The 17,584-nt window shown below is 44.3% G+C and overlaps 1 protein-coding gene across 1 annotated transcript in view; it reads left to right on the top strand.

Moving 5' to 3' along the window:
- Positions 1–217: 217 nt before the first annotated feature.
- Positions 218–17,584, top strand: part of CACNA1B (calcium voltage-gated channel subunit alpha1 B) — a 450,568-nt gene continuing 433,201 nt past the window's right edge. Inside the window, exons 1-2 of the mRNA XM_082263407.1 lie at positions 218–868; positions 9,140–9,245. Of these exons, the coding sequence (XP_082119533.1) occupies positions 609–868; positions 9,140–9,245 (366 nt within the window). The 5' untranslated portion in view covers positions 218–608. The remainder of the gene's footprint in view (positions 869–9,139; positions 9,246–17,584) is intronic.

Here is a 17,584-nt window from a genome sequence, read left to right as displayed (position 1 = left end):
GGCATTTAACCCTTGCCATTCTGCCACCTCCTCAGCTCCATCCTTGCACTGTAGAGGAGCCCATGAATATCCCCTTCTGAATTGGATTTTTCCTTTTTTTTAAGGAAGGTGTGTGTTAAGGGGAGGGGGGGCTGCAGAGTGCCTACAGAAGAATATTTTTGCTTATTCCAGGGGTTGTTGGGCTAGGTGGAGTCCCCGGCTGATTGGCTGTTGGCTGTCACATGCCTGGCTTCTTATAGGGGCTGAGGTTCTCAAACTGCTTCACTGTCTTATTCTGGTAACTAAGTGTCAGTGCAGGCACAAGCAAAGGGAGGGCAATCCCACCGGACAAGGAGGCACCAGGCAGGGGACTGGCACAGGGCACCCAGCTACACCTGATCTTCCCTGCCAGGATTACTGAAATCTTCACACTGATTGAGGAGGAGGAGAGCATTGCTTGGAGCTCCCAGCTGGGCTGCATTCAGTAGGGAGCTTGTCTGGCTCAGCAGTCATTGCTTCTCATGAAAGGCAGCAAAGTGTGAGCAGGGGCTGTGCATGGGGATGTGTCTACACCCCCCAACCTTGGCTGCCACTTTGGATTCTAACGCTTGCCTCTGTCCGTTTGTAGAATGGCACGGTTTGGAGATGACCTGCCCACCCGCTATGGAACTGGGGTGCCGGGGGGTGCTGGGCGAGGAAGCAGCCGGCAAGGTGGCCCCCCGCCCGGCCAAAGGATGTACAAGCAGTCCATGGCACAGCGGGCGAGGACCATGGCACTGTACAACCCCATCCCGGTCAAACAGAACTGCTTCACCGTCAACAGATCGCTCTTCATCTTCAGCGAGGACAATGTCATCCGCAAGTATGCCAAGAGGATCACTGAGTGGCCATATCCTTCCTCGGGGGCAGGGCCAGAGGGAGGGGTGGGGGTGCTCCCTGGGGGTGGGGTGGGGAAGGGGGTAATGGGGCTCGCTAAATGCACGGGGGTATATTACAGAAATGGTTATATGTATCAACCAGCTACATGTCTGTGCATGTCGGTATTAATTTCTATTATATCTGTCTACCTGCTTATCTACCTACCTGTGTATCATCTATCTATGTGTCCCAATCCTTGTTATATCTAGCTGCTTAGCTACCTACCTATGTATCCATTTATCTATCTGTCCTGTTCCTTAGCTGCTCATCTACCTACCTACCTACCTACCTTTCTATTTATTCATCTATGTGTCCCAATCCTTATTATATCCAGCTGCTTAGCTACTTATCTATGTATCCATTTATCTATCTGTCCTATTCCTCAGCTGCTCATCTACCTACCTACCTACCTACCTACCTACCTACCTACCTACCTTTCTATTTATTCATCTATGTGTCCCAATCCTTATTATATCCAGCTGCTTAGCTACTTACCTATGTATCCATTTATCTATCTGTCCTATTCCTTAGCTGCTCATCTACCTACCTACCTACCTACCTTTCTATTTATTCATCTATGTGTCCCAAGCCTTATTCTATCTATCTATCTATCTATCTATCTATCTATCTATCTATCTATCTATCTATCTATCTATCTATCTATCTATCTATCTATCTATCTATCTATCTATCTATCTATCTATCTATCTCAAGCCTTATTATATCTAGCTGATTAGCTACCTACCTATGTATCTATGTGTCCTAACTCATCTACCTACTTACCTTTCTATTTATTCATCTACCTATGTGTCCTAATCCTTATTATATCTATCTGCTTATCTACCTACCTATCTATGTATCCATCTTTCTATGTGTCCTAATTCCTATTATATCTGTCAGCTTATCTACCTTCCTACCTAGCTAAGTATTTATCTTTCTAAGTGTACTGATTCCTATTATATCTGTCCGCTTACCTCCCTACATATATACAGTTCCTCTATCTATCTATCTATCTATCTATCTATCTATCTATCTATCTATCTATCTATCTATCTATCTATCTATCTATCTATCTATCTATCTATCTATCTTTCTATCTCCATCATGTCTGTATCATATTTAACAGTCTTGTTGCCATTGGGGGCCTGCTGTACTATATCTGTTCTTAAGGCCTAGACATGAAAGTGTTAAATGACACAGTGGTCAGTGTGCAAATGTCAGTGGGATATTGAAGGTGCCCCCCACCTAATTCAGGATAGTGCCAGCCTGGTGTAATATGTCACCAAGAGGATTCCCAGACATACATTGGGGTGGGGGTGGGTGGTTCAGATGGCATATTGGTTGGCGGGAGGGTGAATAGAGCATGCCAATGGTCAAGGTAGTTCCTGGGCTCCAGTGTTTGGGTGTGTAGAGTTGGGAATAGCCCCCTTTGAGGGCTGGTTGTTATGAAAGCCCACACCTATTGATTGGTGTGTGTGTGAGAGAGAGAGGCGTCAGGGCCTGCTGGAAGAATCCTAGCAACCCCTGCGTGTCACCATCCCTGGGCTGTGCTGCACCAGCCATGGAGGAAGCAGCATTAGACATATGCTGAGGTCATTAGGTGTATACCAAGCCCACTGGTAGCCAGGGAATTCTGGGGAGGGGGTGGGGTGGTCTGTAGGTTTCAGTCACTGACTGGGGGGGGGGGGGGCATTTATAACACCTCCATGTATACCTTACCCATAGGCCAGACATGACTGAGTGACACTGATCCACTGTGTGCGTGTGTGTATCTTATAATGCCATTTCTGTCCAATGTGATTTTTTTTTTTTTCAAGTGTGCATTTTATGTATCTTGAATATATTATGATTCAGTGTGTTTTGTGTATATGTGTCTATGTGGGGTGTATAATTGCCCATGGAGGGAGTATAATTTAAAAACAGGTCATTTTTGGCGGTGTGTTCTTTTGTGTACGCTTAGGAATAGTACCAAAAAAATGTCCAATACATATTCAGCATGCATTTTTTGTGTGTATGTGTGTTGCAAATGATTGTGTAAAGTGCATGTAGGTCTGCTAGATTTGTGAGTGTAGTGCATATGCTTGAGTGTACACAATATATAGAATTTATTCTGAATTTGTGTGGTTTATTGTGAAATGTGTGATATATAGGATTTAATGTGTAATATGTGTATGAATATGTGTGCATGGTTTATTGTGTATGTGTCAGTGTGCCCATATGAGTGCGTGTGCCTGCCGGTGTGCAGTGTGTGTTGGGGGTGGGGTGTTAGGTGTGAATGCACTGTGTCTATGGAGCTGCACTGTTCTATCTGTACAAGCAGCTGAATATGTGACACTCTATCACTGCCTCTTGTCATCTTCCTGACTGCTCACTTTGTACACTATGCATTCTAAACCCCATACAGCCATGGCGGATCTTTTTATAAGGTGCCAATGGCCAGGATTAGCTGCTAGTGCAGTCTCCAGGCACCCTGCTGCGCCTAGTCCACGTTGGATAATATTTTATGAAGGCGATCAAGCCTCAGTTCAAACTGGAATACCATGCAGAGGTGACAGTAAGCACACAAAAGGATAGATCTTCTATTTGTAGGCTGAAACAATTCAACTTCTAAATGAGCCCTCATCCCTTATATTGCAATAAGCTGCCACAGATAGTCCCTGTATGTACAATGTATATCCAGAGGCTCCCAATCATCTCTTGTCAGTCAGAAAAAAGGAGTCCAAGAAAGATGTGCAAAGTGCAGAAACCTTTAGCAACCACATTTTGCCAAAATCGTGAAAGATTATTTTTGATTGATTGCTGTAGGCTCCTGGGTTTGGCACATTACATTTTGTCTTGTTTAAAAAAAAAGTGATAGAATTCAAAGACCCCAAAACATATTTCAGCTTTCCTGTGCTTATATGTGCTGGCTGCTTTAAAGTCTTTATTTATTGGCTTTTTTTCTCTTTTATTTTGACCTCATGGTCTGGTGAGTAACACACTTCCTGTCTAAGGGTTTCTTCTCTATCTATGGAGGAGCAATGGAGACACTCTTGGACAGATGTACTGTCTGGAGAGGTCAGTGTTAAGCCTGGTACACACCTATGCAGGTTGCGGTTGATGCATTTTCCCAGTGCGTTTTGTGCTTTTTTTCACATGTAAAACCTGCTGCTGGAAAAAATGTTCCTGATTCCGTCCAAAAAAACGCATCGGCGAGAAAGGCACAGATGTGAACATGACCCGTAGGAAACAATGTTAAATGGACTGTAGAGTGTTTCTGCAAAACTGAAAACGCATTGCAAAATGCATAGGTGTGAACCAGGCCTTTCACCCACCCCCCCCTATATTTTTTGTTAACAACCCCTACTTACCTGGTGATGTAATCACTCACCCTGCAGGTCCAGAGCTGCCACTCTGAACCTCTTCTGGCAGCGCTTAGTCCTGCGCTGCCATGTTTGACTGTGATGTCATCAATAGGCTGCTGACTGTTCCGGTTTCAGCCAGGACGCCTCTTGATGAGGCGTCATTAGGCCCGCCCCCTCCTCCTTTCCTGAATAAACGGAAAGTCTAGTGAAATATGTGATATGCATGTCCCAGGAAGCAAAGGGTGCACTGTGAAGAGTCATTCACCCAGGCAAATGATGTTGACCAGGGGGCAGGGGGTGAGCGGGACCGAACATTTTCTTTAAAAACAAATAAAGAAAAAAAAAAGCTTGCTATACATGTAGAGGCCTGGAGGAGGGGTGGAGCGGTAGGATGAAGATTTGTAGGTTAAAGAGCCGCTTTAGTCAGGGTATAAACCTTGAGGTTTTTTTTATTTGTCTTCTATTTGAACTAAAAAAAAGACTGCTGTGCTATTGTATTCTGACAGCGGGGACTCCCTCCCTATCAAAATACACAAATCAAAGCTGAATATGCCGATCGAATGCTGGTTTTCCAGGAGCACTTTTCGACAGAAGCCGGTCACTTTGTTGGGCTTCTGTTGAACAGATAACAGTACGCACAAGTGAAATTTTGTCCAGCTCCTGCTGATCCCAGCCTATTTTCAGTCCATGTATCCTGCTTTAGATGGGCTAATACACTGATTTTGCATAAGTAACTAACAACCCCCAGCTAACCCTTTTTTTTAGCATTTTTCTTTCCATTTAGGATAAAGATTTTACATAACTGAATAAAAGCTGTCAACATGCCTGTCAGTGTAAAATTATTTGTTTTAACCATCTAATTGCCACTTTTGCTGGACAGCTTGGTCTGCTAAAGCTGAAAAATAACAGACTAAAGTTTACCATACACTTAGTTTATTATTATTATTTTTTTTTTATATATAATGCTTTTTATTGTACTTTTAGAAAACAAAGTACATAGATAGCAAGTCAAAGGGACCTAATACATTCCATGTTAGCAAAAGTCATACCCTTGGTAGCCTACCGAGGATGATCTCTAAGCAGAACCTAGAATACCATCCATGGATATACTAGTTACACTTATGCTGACCATACACCATACGAAAAATCGTTCAAACTCCTTTTCGAAAAACGAACACTCGGCCGCGAGAGCAGACGATCATGCCATCATTTAATGCAAATTTTGATCAATAAATCGTTTAATGGACATGAATCAGTTTTTCATTTATTTTCTCACATATGCCTAGTGCAAACAGTTAAGGCGAGAAACACATTAACCTTTCAATTTATCGTTAGTTCGGCAGAGTATTCCAATCTGTTCCTTCGATTTTTCTGCTCTGAAAAGTTAAAACTGATTTTCTATTTGTGCCCATTAACTGGACGAAAAACGAATGAACGGACCCAAATGACAGATTTTAGAACGATTTTTCAGCTAGTGTATGGCCAGCATTAGTTTATTTTTATTCAGTCAGCGGGCTGAACAAAAAAAAAACCAAAAAAACATTCCTCTATTCGTACAAAACGATCCCCTCGCTGCTGTCACAGTACACTGATCAGTGGCTGCAGCTGCTGATCGATGGCAAATGTTCCAGTCTATTGCTTTGAAAGAAGCGGATTAAACAATCAACTGCTGTCGAGAGGGGGAGCCCACATGCTGAGTGAAATTGGGCCAGTCTAGCAGGGACTGAGAATTTCAATTAGTGTAGGGCTAACTTTACTGGCAGGACCACCGGGTGAAAATAAAGGGGGAAAAAAATGAAAACTAACGCAGCCACCACATTTAAGGATTTTTAAGCTTTTTGCTTTTGGGTTTAGATACTCTTTCAGTAAAAACTCCTAGCTGGTCTGTTATCTGGATGATGTCACAGATAATATAGACTGATATATTGCACATTGATATTGACACGCTAAGCTCCAAAATGTGATTTGTGTCCCATTCAAACATGTTCAGCTCAGAATCACAAACTATAGATTGTTCTTTAATGTCTTTAAAGGGTTTTTGAACTTCAATCTAGTATATTTTGCATCAAGTGTAAAAATAGTAAGAATTAGTAAGTTCTTCTTGCCTTCCAGGTGTGGATAATTAAGGATGTATTTTATTAATAATATACAGAGACTGGCTTTGGTGACCGGTGACATCGTTGTTTGTTGCTAAGTAACTTCTATATTGGCGACCTGAAGGGGGTAAAGTCCAAGCAGATGACAAAAAATGCTTTCCAGTGTAAGAGGGGACAGCAAATATTTATTCAAAACAGTTTTCCAGGCAGCCTTGTTCCAGGCAGCCTTGTTCTGTTTATATTTTACATTTTTTTGCTTTTATCATTAAACTTTTACATTGTGTTTACAAATAATGTTTCAAAATCTTAGTTCACAAATATTTTCTGGTCAAACATCCTTTAAAGACATAAATAAAGATCAAAGATGAGAATATTAAAATAAATAAATAAATAAATACAAAAAAAAATCACACCACTTAAAAAGCAAAGCGAGGCCAAATATTTTCTTGGTATACATAGATTATTTTCCCATGTACAAATAAATCGGGCTATTAAATTGACACCAAGCTGGTTGAAAAAAATTCCATTCAAGTATGTATTAAATCAAAAAAGTGTCCTTTTTTTTTTTTCTTTTTAGCATTTAGCTGCTATGATCTGATTTCTGTTGGAGGGTGGCTACATTTGTTCTCCATGGTCCCATTGTATGTAGGAATGTAGCCACTCACTTGCTTGCTTCTGAGATAAACTATGGGATGTGTACTGTGCATAGAGCAGTGCACATGACCACTACTAGTGCACTGATTGCTCCAAATGAATGGGGGGGGGGGGGGGGACAGAGATGGAGCCGTGTGGGAGCTCATTACAAAGGAGGCAGGAATACACAGTAAAAAACAATTCCATGAAAAATAGACTTCAGGACAATTAAAGTGTTCGTAAAGTCTCGTTTTTTTCTATTAAAATAACAAACATGTTATACATACTTCCTCTGTGCAGTGGTTTTGTTTTTCCTCCTCTTCTCGGGTCCCTCTTCGGCTCTTCTGGCCCCTCCCTCCTGTTGAGTGTCCCCATATCAAGCAGCTTGCTAGGGGGGCACCTGTACCAAGCTGCAGCTCCGTGTATCCATTCAGACACGGAGCTGCTGTTCGACCCAGCCCCCTCTCTCTCTCTGGATTGGCTCATTGAGTTTGATTGAGAGCAGTGGGCGCCAATTGCGCCACTGCTGTGTATCAGCCAATCGGGAGAGAGAGGATGGCTGGAGATTGCTGGATAGAGAGGGGGCTCATGTAATTATTAGGGAGGCTGCTGCACACAGAAGGTTTTTCATCTTAATGCAAATAAAGCATAAAAATAAAAAACCTTCTGACTTTAAAGCCCCTTTGAAGTGTTTTTTTGTTTCTTTAGATAATAAACATGTCATACATTCCTGCTCTGTGTAATGCAGTGATATTGAATAGAGTGGTCTCTTATCTCCTCTTCTGGGGCCCTCCATTAGCACTCTCCATTCCTCCTCTTCTGTGAGTGCCCCCATGGCAAGCTGTGTGCTGGCAGGGATACGCCCCCGAGCCAGGCTGTGTGTGTCCATAGACACGCACAGCTCAGCCTTAGCCCCTGCTTCCTCTTCAGAGTATTTGAACGATAGCAGTAGTAGCCAATGGCTCCCACTGCTGCCTGAGTCCCCATGATAGGAGGAAGAGTGGAGAGAAGACCTGTGCAGATCGATACAGAGCACGGGTAAGTGTTTACTTATGTCGGGAGCAAGCAAGAAAGGGTGGTTACGTTCCAACATACAGTGGGACCATGGAAAACAAATGCAGTCACCCTCTAACAGGAAGTCAGATCACAGCAGCAAAAACATAAATTTGGAGGAGGCTAAGTGCAACAGAACGTTCTTTTTTGGAGTTAAAGTGGTTGTAAAGGCAGGAGGTTTTGCACCTTCCGCATACAAACACCCCCCCTTTTCTTATACTTACCTAGGCCCACTCTCAGTCCAGCGTTGTGCATAAGAGCAAAGGCTTTCTCCCTCCTCATTGGCTCAGACACAGCAGTGGGAGTCATTGGCTCCTGCTGCAGTCAGTCACAACTGGTAAGGGGTCGGGCCCAGTGTCTTATGGACACACAGAGTGGGATTTGGGAGTGAGCATTTAAAGGTGCTCTCATAGCAAGTATGACATGTTTTTTTTTTTACTTTAAAAAAAAAATCATGCCTTTACAGTAACTTTAAGGTAAAAACCTTCTATATGCAGCTCTCCCGACCCACTCCCACACTTACCTGAGCCCGATCTCGATCCATTGCTGTGCCCAAGAGCAGCTGCTCTCTCTGCTCTCTCTCTCCTCACTGGACAGAGAGGTAGCAGCAGGATCCATTGCTGCTGTCAATCACAGGCAGTGAGCAGAGAGCAGGGGCGGAGCTAAGCCCAGTCCTGTGTGTCTTGCGGACACACAGAGTGTAGCTCAGGATCGAGTCCATACAATGCGCCATGAGCAGCTTGCTATGGAGTGCACTTGGCAGAGGGAGGAAACCCGGAGCGAGAAGGATCAGGGCTGCTCTGTGCAAAACAATTGTACAGAGCAGGTAAGTATAACATGTTTGTTATTTAAAAAAAAAAAAATATAGGTTTACAATCAATTTAGGAGTTTAGTGTCACTTTAAGTAGTGGATGTGTATGAATAATTGCAGAATAAGTAAATGGTTTAATGTGAATGGTGAATGTTTTAAAAAACAGTGAAGTTTTGGGAAAAACACAACATTTACAGCATGTTTAGAGCATTTTTTTACTCTGTAGTATAATGTATGTATATAGAATTGTAAAAATAATTGTTTCTAATTATAGAGATGACATTAATTTCCTTAACACTGCTTACTCCATTCGAATATATGATTTTAGCCACCATTATTGCCAACTGCATTGTGTTGGCTCTGGAGCAGCACTTGCCGGAACACGACAAGACAGATATGTCAGAGAGACTGGTAAGATCCATTTTCTTTGGTTACTGTTCACTTATTGATAAAATACAGAATATATTCATATAAAGGACATGTAAACCCTAACAATGAACTTCTCTTTTGATGTTCTCTTATTTAATACTTGTTGAACTGTTAAATATACCAGTAAAAGCAATTTGTTATATCTGTGAGATACTGTAAGTGCAAGAGATATTTGTTGATCCTGCCAGAAATTGTGTTAGCTGATAACTTCCTGTGCTGCCTGCCTTTGCTGCTTTTTTATCAGTTACATTGTTCTGAGCTAATGCTCAGAACAATGTAACCCTACAAAAAAACAATGTAACCCTACAAAAACCTTACCCTCTATGTTATGGCAGAGAGGAGAGGGGGAGATGTTTGTAGTCCTCCTGCTTCTCCATATATACAGTAGGGTGAGTGAGCGTTGTCATTCAAGGCAGCAAATGCGTTATCTGGCAGGATCACCAGGTGAAAAAGAAGAAAACTAAAGCCGACCATACAAGGCCTGAAATTTGGTCAGTTCAGCAGGGATTAGCCGAATTTCGATCCATGTACTGACGGTTCAACTACCGATCAACTTCTGTACAACCACCTTGTTGGAGTTTTGCCACTTGATCAGTGCTGCCGGCTATAGCCTTCAATGCTGATGAGTGTATTCTGCCTCGGGGAAGTCTCTCCTTTGTCAGAATACAAAAGCTCAGTGGGAGGATTAGTTTTAGTAAATATAAACTACTAAATACCTTTTCTCATCAGCAGTATGTAGCAGTCTTGGGGCTTCAATCTGTGTCTAGCCGAGCTCTAATTAAAAGTTGAAGGAGAAGTTTTATTCTCCTTTGACTGTCCTATGAGGCTGCAGGACCCCTGACCTCTGTCTGGAGAGTGCTGATTGGCCCTGTGCCGATCACATGCACCCTCCCAGAAAAAAAAACTTCTCTAGGAATTCACACCAAACTGAGCATGTGCAGAGGGCCTCCTAGGGTTCTGTGCTATCAGCAGATTAAGAAAAGACAGGATCAAACAGCCTTTTTACACAATGTGGAGGGTTAACCCCTCAAGCTCCACAGTAAGTATAACAAGCATGCTTTACTGCTTATACAGACTGATTTTACTTTTGTGGGTTTAGTACTTGTCATCTGAAAGTCTGACATACAGATGTTTAACTCAGCATGCCCCCTCATGGTTGTATATCCTCCTGAAGTATACCCTTTTTTTTTATTTTATTTTTTTTTTTTTTAGTAGGCATTACCTACAGTGCCTTGCGAAAGTATTCGGCCCCCCTGAACTTTTCAACCTTTTGCCACATTTCAGGCTTCAAACATAAAGATATAAAACTGTAATTGTTTGTGAAGAATCAACAACAAGTGGGACACAATCATGAAGTGGAACGAAATTTATTGGATATTTCAAACTTTGTTAACAAATAAAAAACTGAAAAATTGGGCGTGCAAAATTATTCAGCCCCTTTACTTTCAGTGCAGCAAACTCTCTCCAGAAATTCAGTGAGGATCTCTGAATGATCCAATGTTGACCTAAATGACTAATGATGATAAATAAAATCCACCTGTGTGTAATCAAGTCTCCGTATAAATGCACCTGCACTGTGATAGTCTCAGAGGTCCGTTTAAAGTGCAGAGAGCATCATGAAGAACAAGGAACACACCAGGCAGGTCCGAGATACTGTTGAGGAGAAGTTTAAAGCTGGATTTGGATACAAAAATATTTACCAAGCTTTAAACATCCCAAGGAGCACTGTGCAAGTGATAATATTGAAATGGAAGGAGTATCAGACCACTGCAAATCTACGAAGACCTGGCCGTCCCTCTAAACTTTCAGCTCATACAAGGAGAAGACTGATCAGAGATGCAGCCAAGAGGCCCATGATAACTCTGGATGAACTGCAGAGATCTACAGCTGAGGTGGGAGACTCTGTCCATAGGACAACAATCAGTCGTATACTGCAGAAATCTGGCTTTTATGGAAGAGTGGCAAGAAGAAAGCCATTTCTTAAAGATATCCATAAAAAGTATTGTTTAAAGTTTGCCACAAGCCACCTGGGAGACACACCAACATGTGGAAGAAGGTGCTCTGGTCAGATGAAACCAAAATTGAACTTTTTGGCAACAATGCAAAACATTATGTTTGGCGTAAAAGCAACACAGCTCATCACCCTGAACACACCATCCCCACTGTCAAACATGGTGGTGGCAGCATCATGGTTTGGGCCTGCTTTTCTTCAGCAGGGACAGGGAAGATGGTTAAAATGGATGCGAAGATGGATGGAGCCAAAATACAGTTTTCTGGAAGAAAACCTGATGGAATCTGCAAAAGACCTGAGACTGGGACGGAGATTTGTCTTCCAACAAGACAATGATCCAAGACATAAAGCAAAATCTACAATGGAATGGTTCACAAATAAACATATCCAGGTGTTAGAATGGCCAAGTCAAAGTCCAGACCTGAATCCAATTGAGAATCTGTGGAAAGAACTGAAAACTGCTGTTCACAAACGCTCTCCATCCAACCTCACTGAGCTCAAGCTGTTTTGCAAGGAGGAATGGGCAAAAATTTCAGTCTCTCGATGTGCAAAACTGATAGAGACATACCCCAAGCGACTTACAGCTGTAATCACAGCAAAAGGTGGCGCTACAAAGTATTAACTTAAGGGGGCTGAATAATTTTGCACGCCCAATTTTTCAGTTTTTTATTTGTTAAAAAAGTTTGAAATATCCACTTCATGATTGTTTCCCACTTGTTGTTGATTCTTCACAAAAAATTACAGTTTTATATCTTTATGTTTGAAGCCTGAAATGTGGCAAAAGGTCGCAAAGTTCAAGGGGGCGGAATACTTTTGCAAGGCACTGTACATACCTACATTAGGCATTTTGGTAGATGGATAGGTATTGGCACAGAATATGGAGAGCTGTAGACAGGTAACGTGTCTTCAAACTAGAGTCCAGTGGATACCTCTAAAGTGTTTACAGGCAGAAAAACACAAAATAAGCAATGCATACTATAGTAACTGCTATATACAGTATACAACAGGTAATAGCTCTATAATATTGATAGTATATAACCAAGTTTTCTACCTTTTTTTGTAATAGTTTGGAGTTTGCAGAATGCCTGATAATGATGTGTTCACGTTCATTTGTTTATTTATTTTTTTTAAATGCGGATGCAAACAGGATGAATATGCACTGACAATATCCAAGGCACGGTGCATTTATTTTTTTAAATGCAGCAATAGGGTTAAGTGATATGATTTTATAAGTGATTCTAGGATTGTAAGCCAATGATATTGTTCCTAAGTTAAGCTGGCAAAACTTGTAAAGATTTCTTTTGAAATAGAGGCTCAGCATAACAACCAGGCAACCAGCATTTTTAGAAATGTTTCTTGATCGTACATCACGGGACACAGAGCCGGTTTTAATCATAACTATCTTGGTTATGTGCCACCTTCAGATGAATGGACATTGGCAAACAATCAAACAGGAAGTCCTCCCCTATATAACCCCTCCTATACAGGAAGAACCTCAGTTTTTTGCCGGTGTCTAAAAGGAGAAACACCGTTAGTCCTTTGACTCAAAAGGTGGTTTCTTTTGTTACTATCACTTCGGCAAGAAGAGTCGGAGCTGGTGGCTCTTTCATGTAAGGAGCCGTTCTTGGTCTTGCATCATAAGGTGATGTTGTGTCCTCATCCATCGTTCTTGCCTAGAGTAGTTTCTAGTTTTTACTTGAATCAGTGTATTGCCTCTCTTTTTTCCTAGTTCACAGTTGGAATGGAAAGATCGCTGCTTACTCTGGATGTAGTTTGGGTGGTCAAGATTTACTTGAGTTGTCGGCACAGGTCAGGAATCCTGGTTTGTGCTGCCAGAAGAGCCCAGGAAAGGAAGGCAGCATCCAGGTCAACTATTTCTCATTGGATCCGCCAGCTAATCATTCAAGCACATGGTTTGAAAGGGCAAAGTCCAACCTTTTACAGTGAGAGCTCTCTCTACCAGGTGTGTGGGGGCATCTTGGGCTATCTGCCAAAGGGCGTGAGTGGCTCAGGTTTGCAAGGCTGCTACATGGTTTTTTATTCATACAGTGCACCCAAAAAGTATTTGCAGCGCTTCACTTTCTCCACATTTTGTTATGTTACAGTCTTATTCCAAAATTGATTAAATCCCTTATTTTCTTCAAAATTCTACAAACAATACCCCATAATGACAGTGTGAAAGAAGTTTGTTTGAAATCTTTGCAAATTTATTAAAAATAAAAATGGAAAAAAATCCCATGTACAGAAGTATTTACAGTCTTTGCTCAATACTTTGTTGAAACACTTTGACACCAATTACAACCTCAAGGTTTTTTGAGTATGATGCTACAAGCTTAGCACACCTATTTTTGGGCAGTTTCTCCCATTCTTCTTTGCAGGACCTTTTCAGATCTCTCCAGAGATGTTCAATCGGGTTCAAGTCTGTGCTCTGGCTGAGGCACTTAAGAACATTCACAGAGTTGTCCCATAGCCACTCCTTTGTTATTTTGGCTGTGTGCTTAGGGTCGTTATCCTGCTGTAAGATGAACCTTCATCCCAGTCTGAGGTCCAGAGCGCTCTGGAGCAGGTTTTCATTAAGGATGTCTCTGTACATTGCTGCATTCATCTTTCCCTCAATCCTGACTAGTCTCCCAGTTCCTGCTGCTGAAAAACATCCCCACAGCATGATGCTACCATACTTCACTGTAGGTATGGTATTGGCCAGGTGATGAGCGGTGCCTGGTTTCCTCTAGATATGATGCTTGCCATTTAGACTAGAGAGTTCAATCTTTGTTTCATCAGACCAGAGGATTTTGTTTCTCTTACGTCCTCCGACAGTCGCCGCCTCTCCATATTCGTCACAATGGGGTAATTGACCTTTGCTCCGTAGGAGTAGCTAGGCAACAGAATATGTCAATATTAAAGCTTTTAACATATCCCACCCCCAGGGGGTGGTCCCCTCAGTCAATACCCTCCTACTTCCTGTAACCATAACCCAGTTTCATTGTCTAGCTTTCAGGAGTTAGCTGGCTGTTTCTGTGCTGGGGCATTTTGTCTCAGCCTTTATCTTCTTTTTGATTTTATTTGAGTTTTTTTCTCTCTCTTTACTTAGCTGTTACTTTTGTCAGCATTAGTTAGTTCTTCTGATGAAGAGGATCGTGCGGGCTGGCCCCCCTGGTCGCAGGTTGTGGGCCAGTGGCTTCCCAGCCTGCCATCGAGCGTTCAGTCAGGTATTTTTCCTGGTATATGTGAACGACCCATCCCTGTTCGCTGCAGGGATGCTGTGGTGAGGTGGCTACCTCACTGGACGCCATACGGTTTCGCACCGCAGTTCTACTGCGTCCTGGCTGCGACTCTCCCTGTCCCATGTGCAGTGGCTTGATCGCTTGTGTGGGCTCCCCACGCCATTCAGAAGGTAAGTGTACTCTGTGTGGGGACCTGTCTGTTTAGTGGGTGTCAGTCTGGGACTGTGTAACTCTGCATGTCTGTTCACACTATTGGGCACCCTGTCTGGTTTGATGCTGCTGTGGGCTGCAAGGAGGGGGGCTGTTATACACTGTTCTGTTTTGCAAACTGTGTGATTATCTGTGTGACATGCTGTATGTTGTAGGGCATGCTGTGGAACATGTTTTGTGCACCATGCGGCGGCTGCTGCTGCGGTCCGCCATTTTATTAATGGCTGCAGGCATATGAGGGCCATTTCTATGTGCTGGGAGCGGCGTTTTTGGCGCCAAGCGCCGCCATTTTGGCGGCGATCACTCGGGCCACATGTCAGCGCTGCATGCTCTGCCTTTGCAAGTCCCTCACCGGCGGCCATGTTTGTGGAGCCTTCCATAGGTTTTATAGGAGCGGTCTGTGTTAAATCACTTCCTTTCCCTGAGAACAGCGATCGGTGCAGCAGCCTGAGTGGTCTCTCCAGGTTTTATCTTCCTTATTCTTGTATTCCTTGCCTAAGTTTTTGTGATTCTCCCTGTGGGGGTCGGTGTGTGCTGTGTGTGCGGTGGGCTCCGCTCGCCGTGATCTTAAAGAGGCAGTACTCCTTTTTTTCCTACACACTTTTGGGGGCATGGATTCTCAGGAAAGCAAATTTCCTCCCACTTTAGTGGGGGGCCAAGGGACTGCTGCTGCTCCCCCCGCGGGGGGTGATTTGGCTACTGTTCGTGGCTAACCTAGCTGCTCAGGTGCAGATGCTTGTGGCTGCTCAATCCACAAAACGGCCCAGAGTTTCAATTTCCTCTGATTCAGAGGGCGATGGTGATGGGGCTGCTATGGCTGGGGTCACCTTATCGGGGTCCCGTACGTCCCTGGACCTTGTGGGGTCTGAATGGGAGGCAGAAGTTGAAGGGGTTGATAATTCCCCCCCTGGCTCGTCTGAAGAGCTTGCACTCATGGATGAATTGGTTGCTTCTATCAAACAAACACTGCATTTGCAGGATGAACCATGTCCTCCTGCTGTCCTGGCCTCTTATGGGACGCAGCGAAGATGCAAATCATTGCAGGTTTTTCCTTGCACTGAGGATTTTCAGCGCGCCGTTAGTGAACAATGGCGCATTATACGGAAGCCTTTTGCTGTGCCAAGTAGGTTCAAGCTACGTTATCCTTTCACGCCCGCTACTGATGAACGTTGGTGTGTGCCACCTCCGGTGGATCACACGGTGGCAGTTTTGCATAAATCTACTGCGATTCCGGCGGAGGATACCCCGGTGTTTCGGGATGCCACGGACAGGAGGCTGGAGTCTCTTGCACGCCATACTTACTCGGTTACCGGTTCCTTGCTGAAAGCTATTTTTGCTTCACTTATGGCAGCTCAGGCTGTCGCGGATTGGACGCAGGTGCTCAGGCGCGTCCTGGTGGCTGACTCTGCCCCTCCAGCGACGTTGGCTATGGTGGATCAGATTCATCAGGGTGTCATATATTTGTGTGATGCGGACTTAGATATAGTCCCTTTGGCTGCGCGTGTGCACAGCGTGGCGGTGTTGACACGCCGCCTGATTTGGCTGAAATGTTGGTCTGTGGACCAAGCTTCTCGCAAAACTTTAGCTAATCTACCCTATACGGGATCTCACCTTTTTGGCGAACCCTTGGATACACTGATAAAGGGGATCACGGGGGGTAAGAGCACGCTCTTGCCCCAATCCCACAAGGCTAAGGTTGCTCATGGTAAGAAGCATGCTTCTTTTAGACCCTCTCAGGGGTCCTTTCGTGCCTTTCGGTCACACTATAAGGGCAAACCCTTCAAAGGTCAAGGCTCACAAAAGAAGCCGTGGATAAGCAGAGATCGAGTTTCTCTCCCGGCCGGCGAGCAGATTTTTTCCTTCAAATCTTCAACTGTCTCCGGAGCGTTTGCGGGATCTGCACCTGGCGGTGCGGGACCTGCGGGCTCAGGGAGTGGTGGTTCCGGTGCCTCATCGGGACAGATTTCGGGGGTTCTATTCAAATCTGTTCACTGTGCCCAGGAAGGAGGGCAAGGTACGACCAATTCTGGACTTAAAAGCTCTGAACCACTTGTGCGGGTTCGCAAGTTCCGCATGGAATCCTTGCGGTCAGTGGTGGCTGCCCTGGTTCCGGGGGAATTCATGGCCTCCTTCGATTTGAAGGATGCGTACCTTCACATCCCCGTTTTTGAGGGTCACCAGAGGTACCTTCGATTCGCCATTGCGGAGGATCATTGCCAGTTCGTGGCCTTACCCTTTTGTCTCACTTCGGCTCCGCGGGTGTTCACCAAGGTGCTTGCACCGGTTCTGGCTTTGTTGAGAGCCCAAGGCATCTCTGTCCTGGGGTATCTGGACGACATTCTGGTTCGGTCTGCGACCAGTCAGGGTCTGGTGAAGGACCTGTCCGTCACGATGCAAACTCTACAGGAGTTTGGTTGGACGATAAACTTTCCAAAATCGACGCTGTGCCCGTCGGTTCATCTTCCCTATCTGGGAATGATCCTGGACTCGGTCCAGGCGAAGGTCTTCCTACCGGACGACAAGCTCAGGACACTTCAGGAAGAAGTCAGGTCCCTCAGGGACAATCAGTGCTCGTCCCTCCGGACGGGTATGAGGTGTCTGGGATTGATGGTCTCGGCTTTCGAGGCGATTCCCTTCGCCCAATTTCACACGCGGGGTCTCCGAGCGGAGATCCTGTCCAGGTGGGACGGGCGACCGCAATCTCTGGATCTCCAGATTTCATTGAGCCATCGTACCAGAAGGGATCTTCTGTGGTGGCTACAGTCCCCGGCGGTGTCGGGGGGCAAGTCTTTTCGTCCTTTCTCATGGACGGTGATCACCACGGATGCCAGCTTGTCGGGCAGGGGTGGTGTTCTGTCCACCCAGGGAACTTGGTC

The sequence above is a fragment of the Pelophylax lessonae genome (assembly GCF_965119305.1).
Source record: "Pelophylax lessonae genome assembly, chromosome: 7".
NCBI lineage: Eukaryota > Metazoa > Chordata > Amphibia > Anura > Ranidae > Pelophylax > Pelophylax lessonae.
This window is presented reverse-complemented; position numbering and strand designations above follow the sequence as displayed.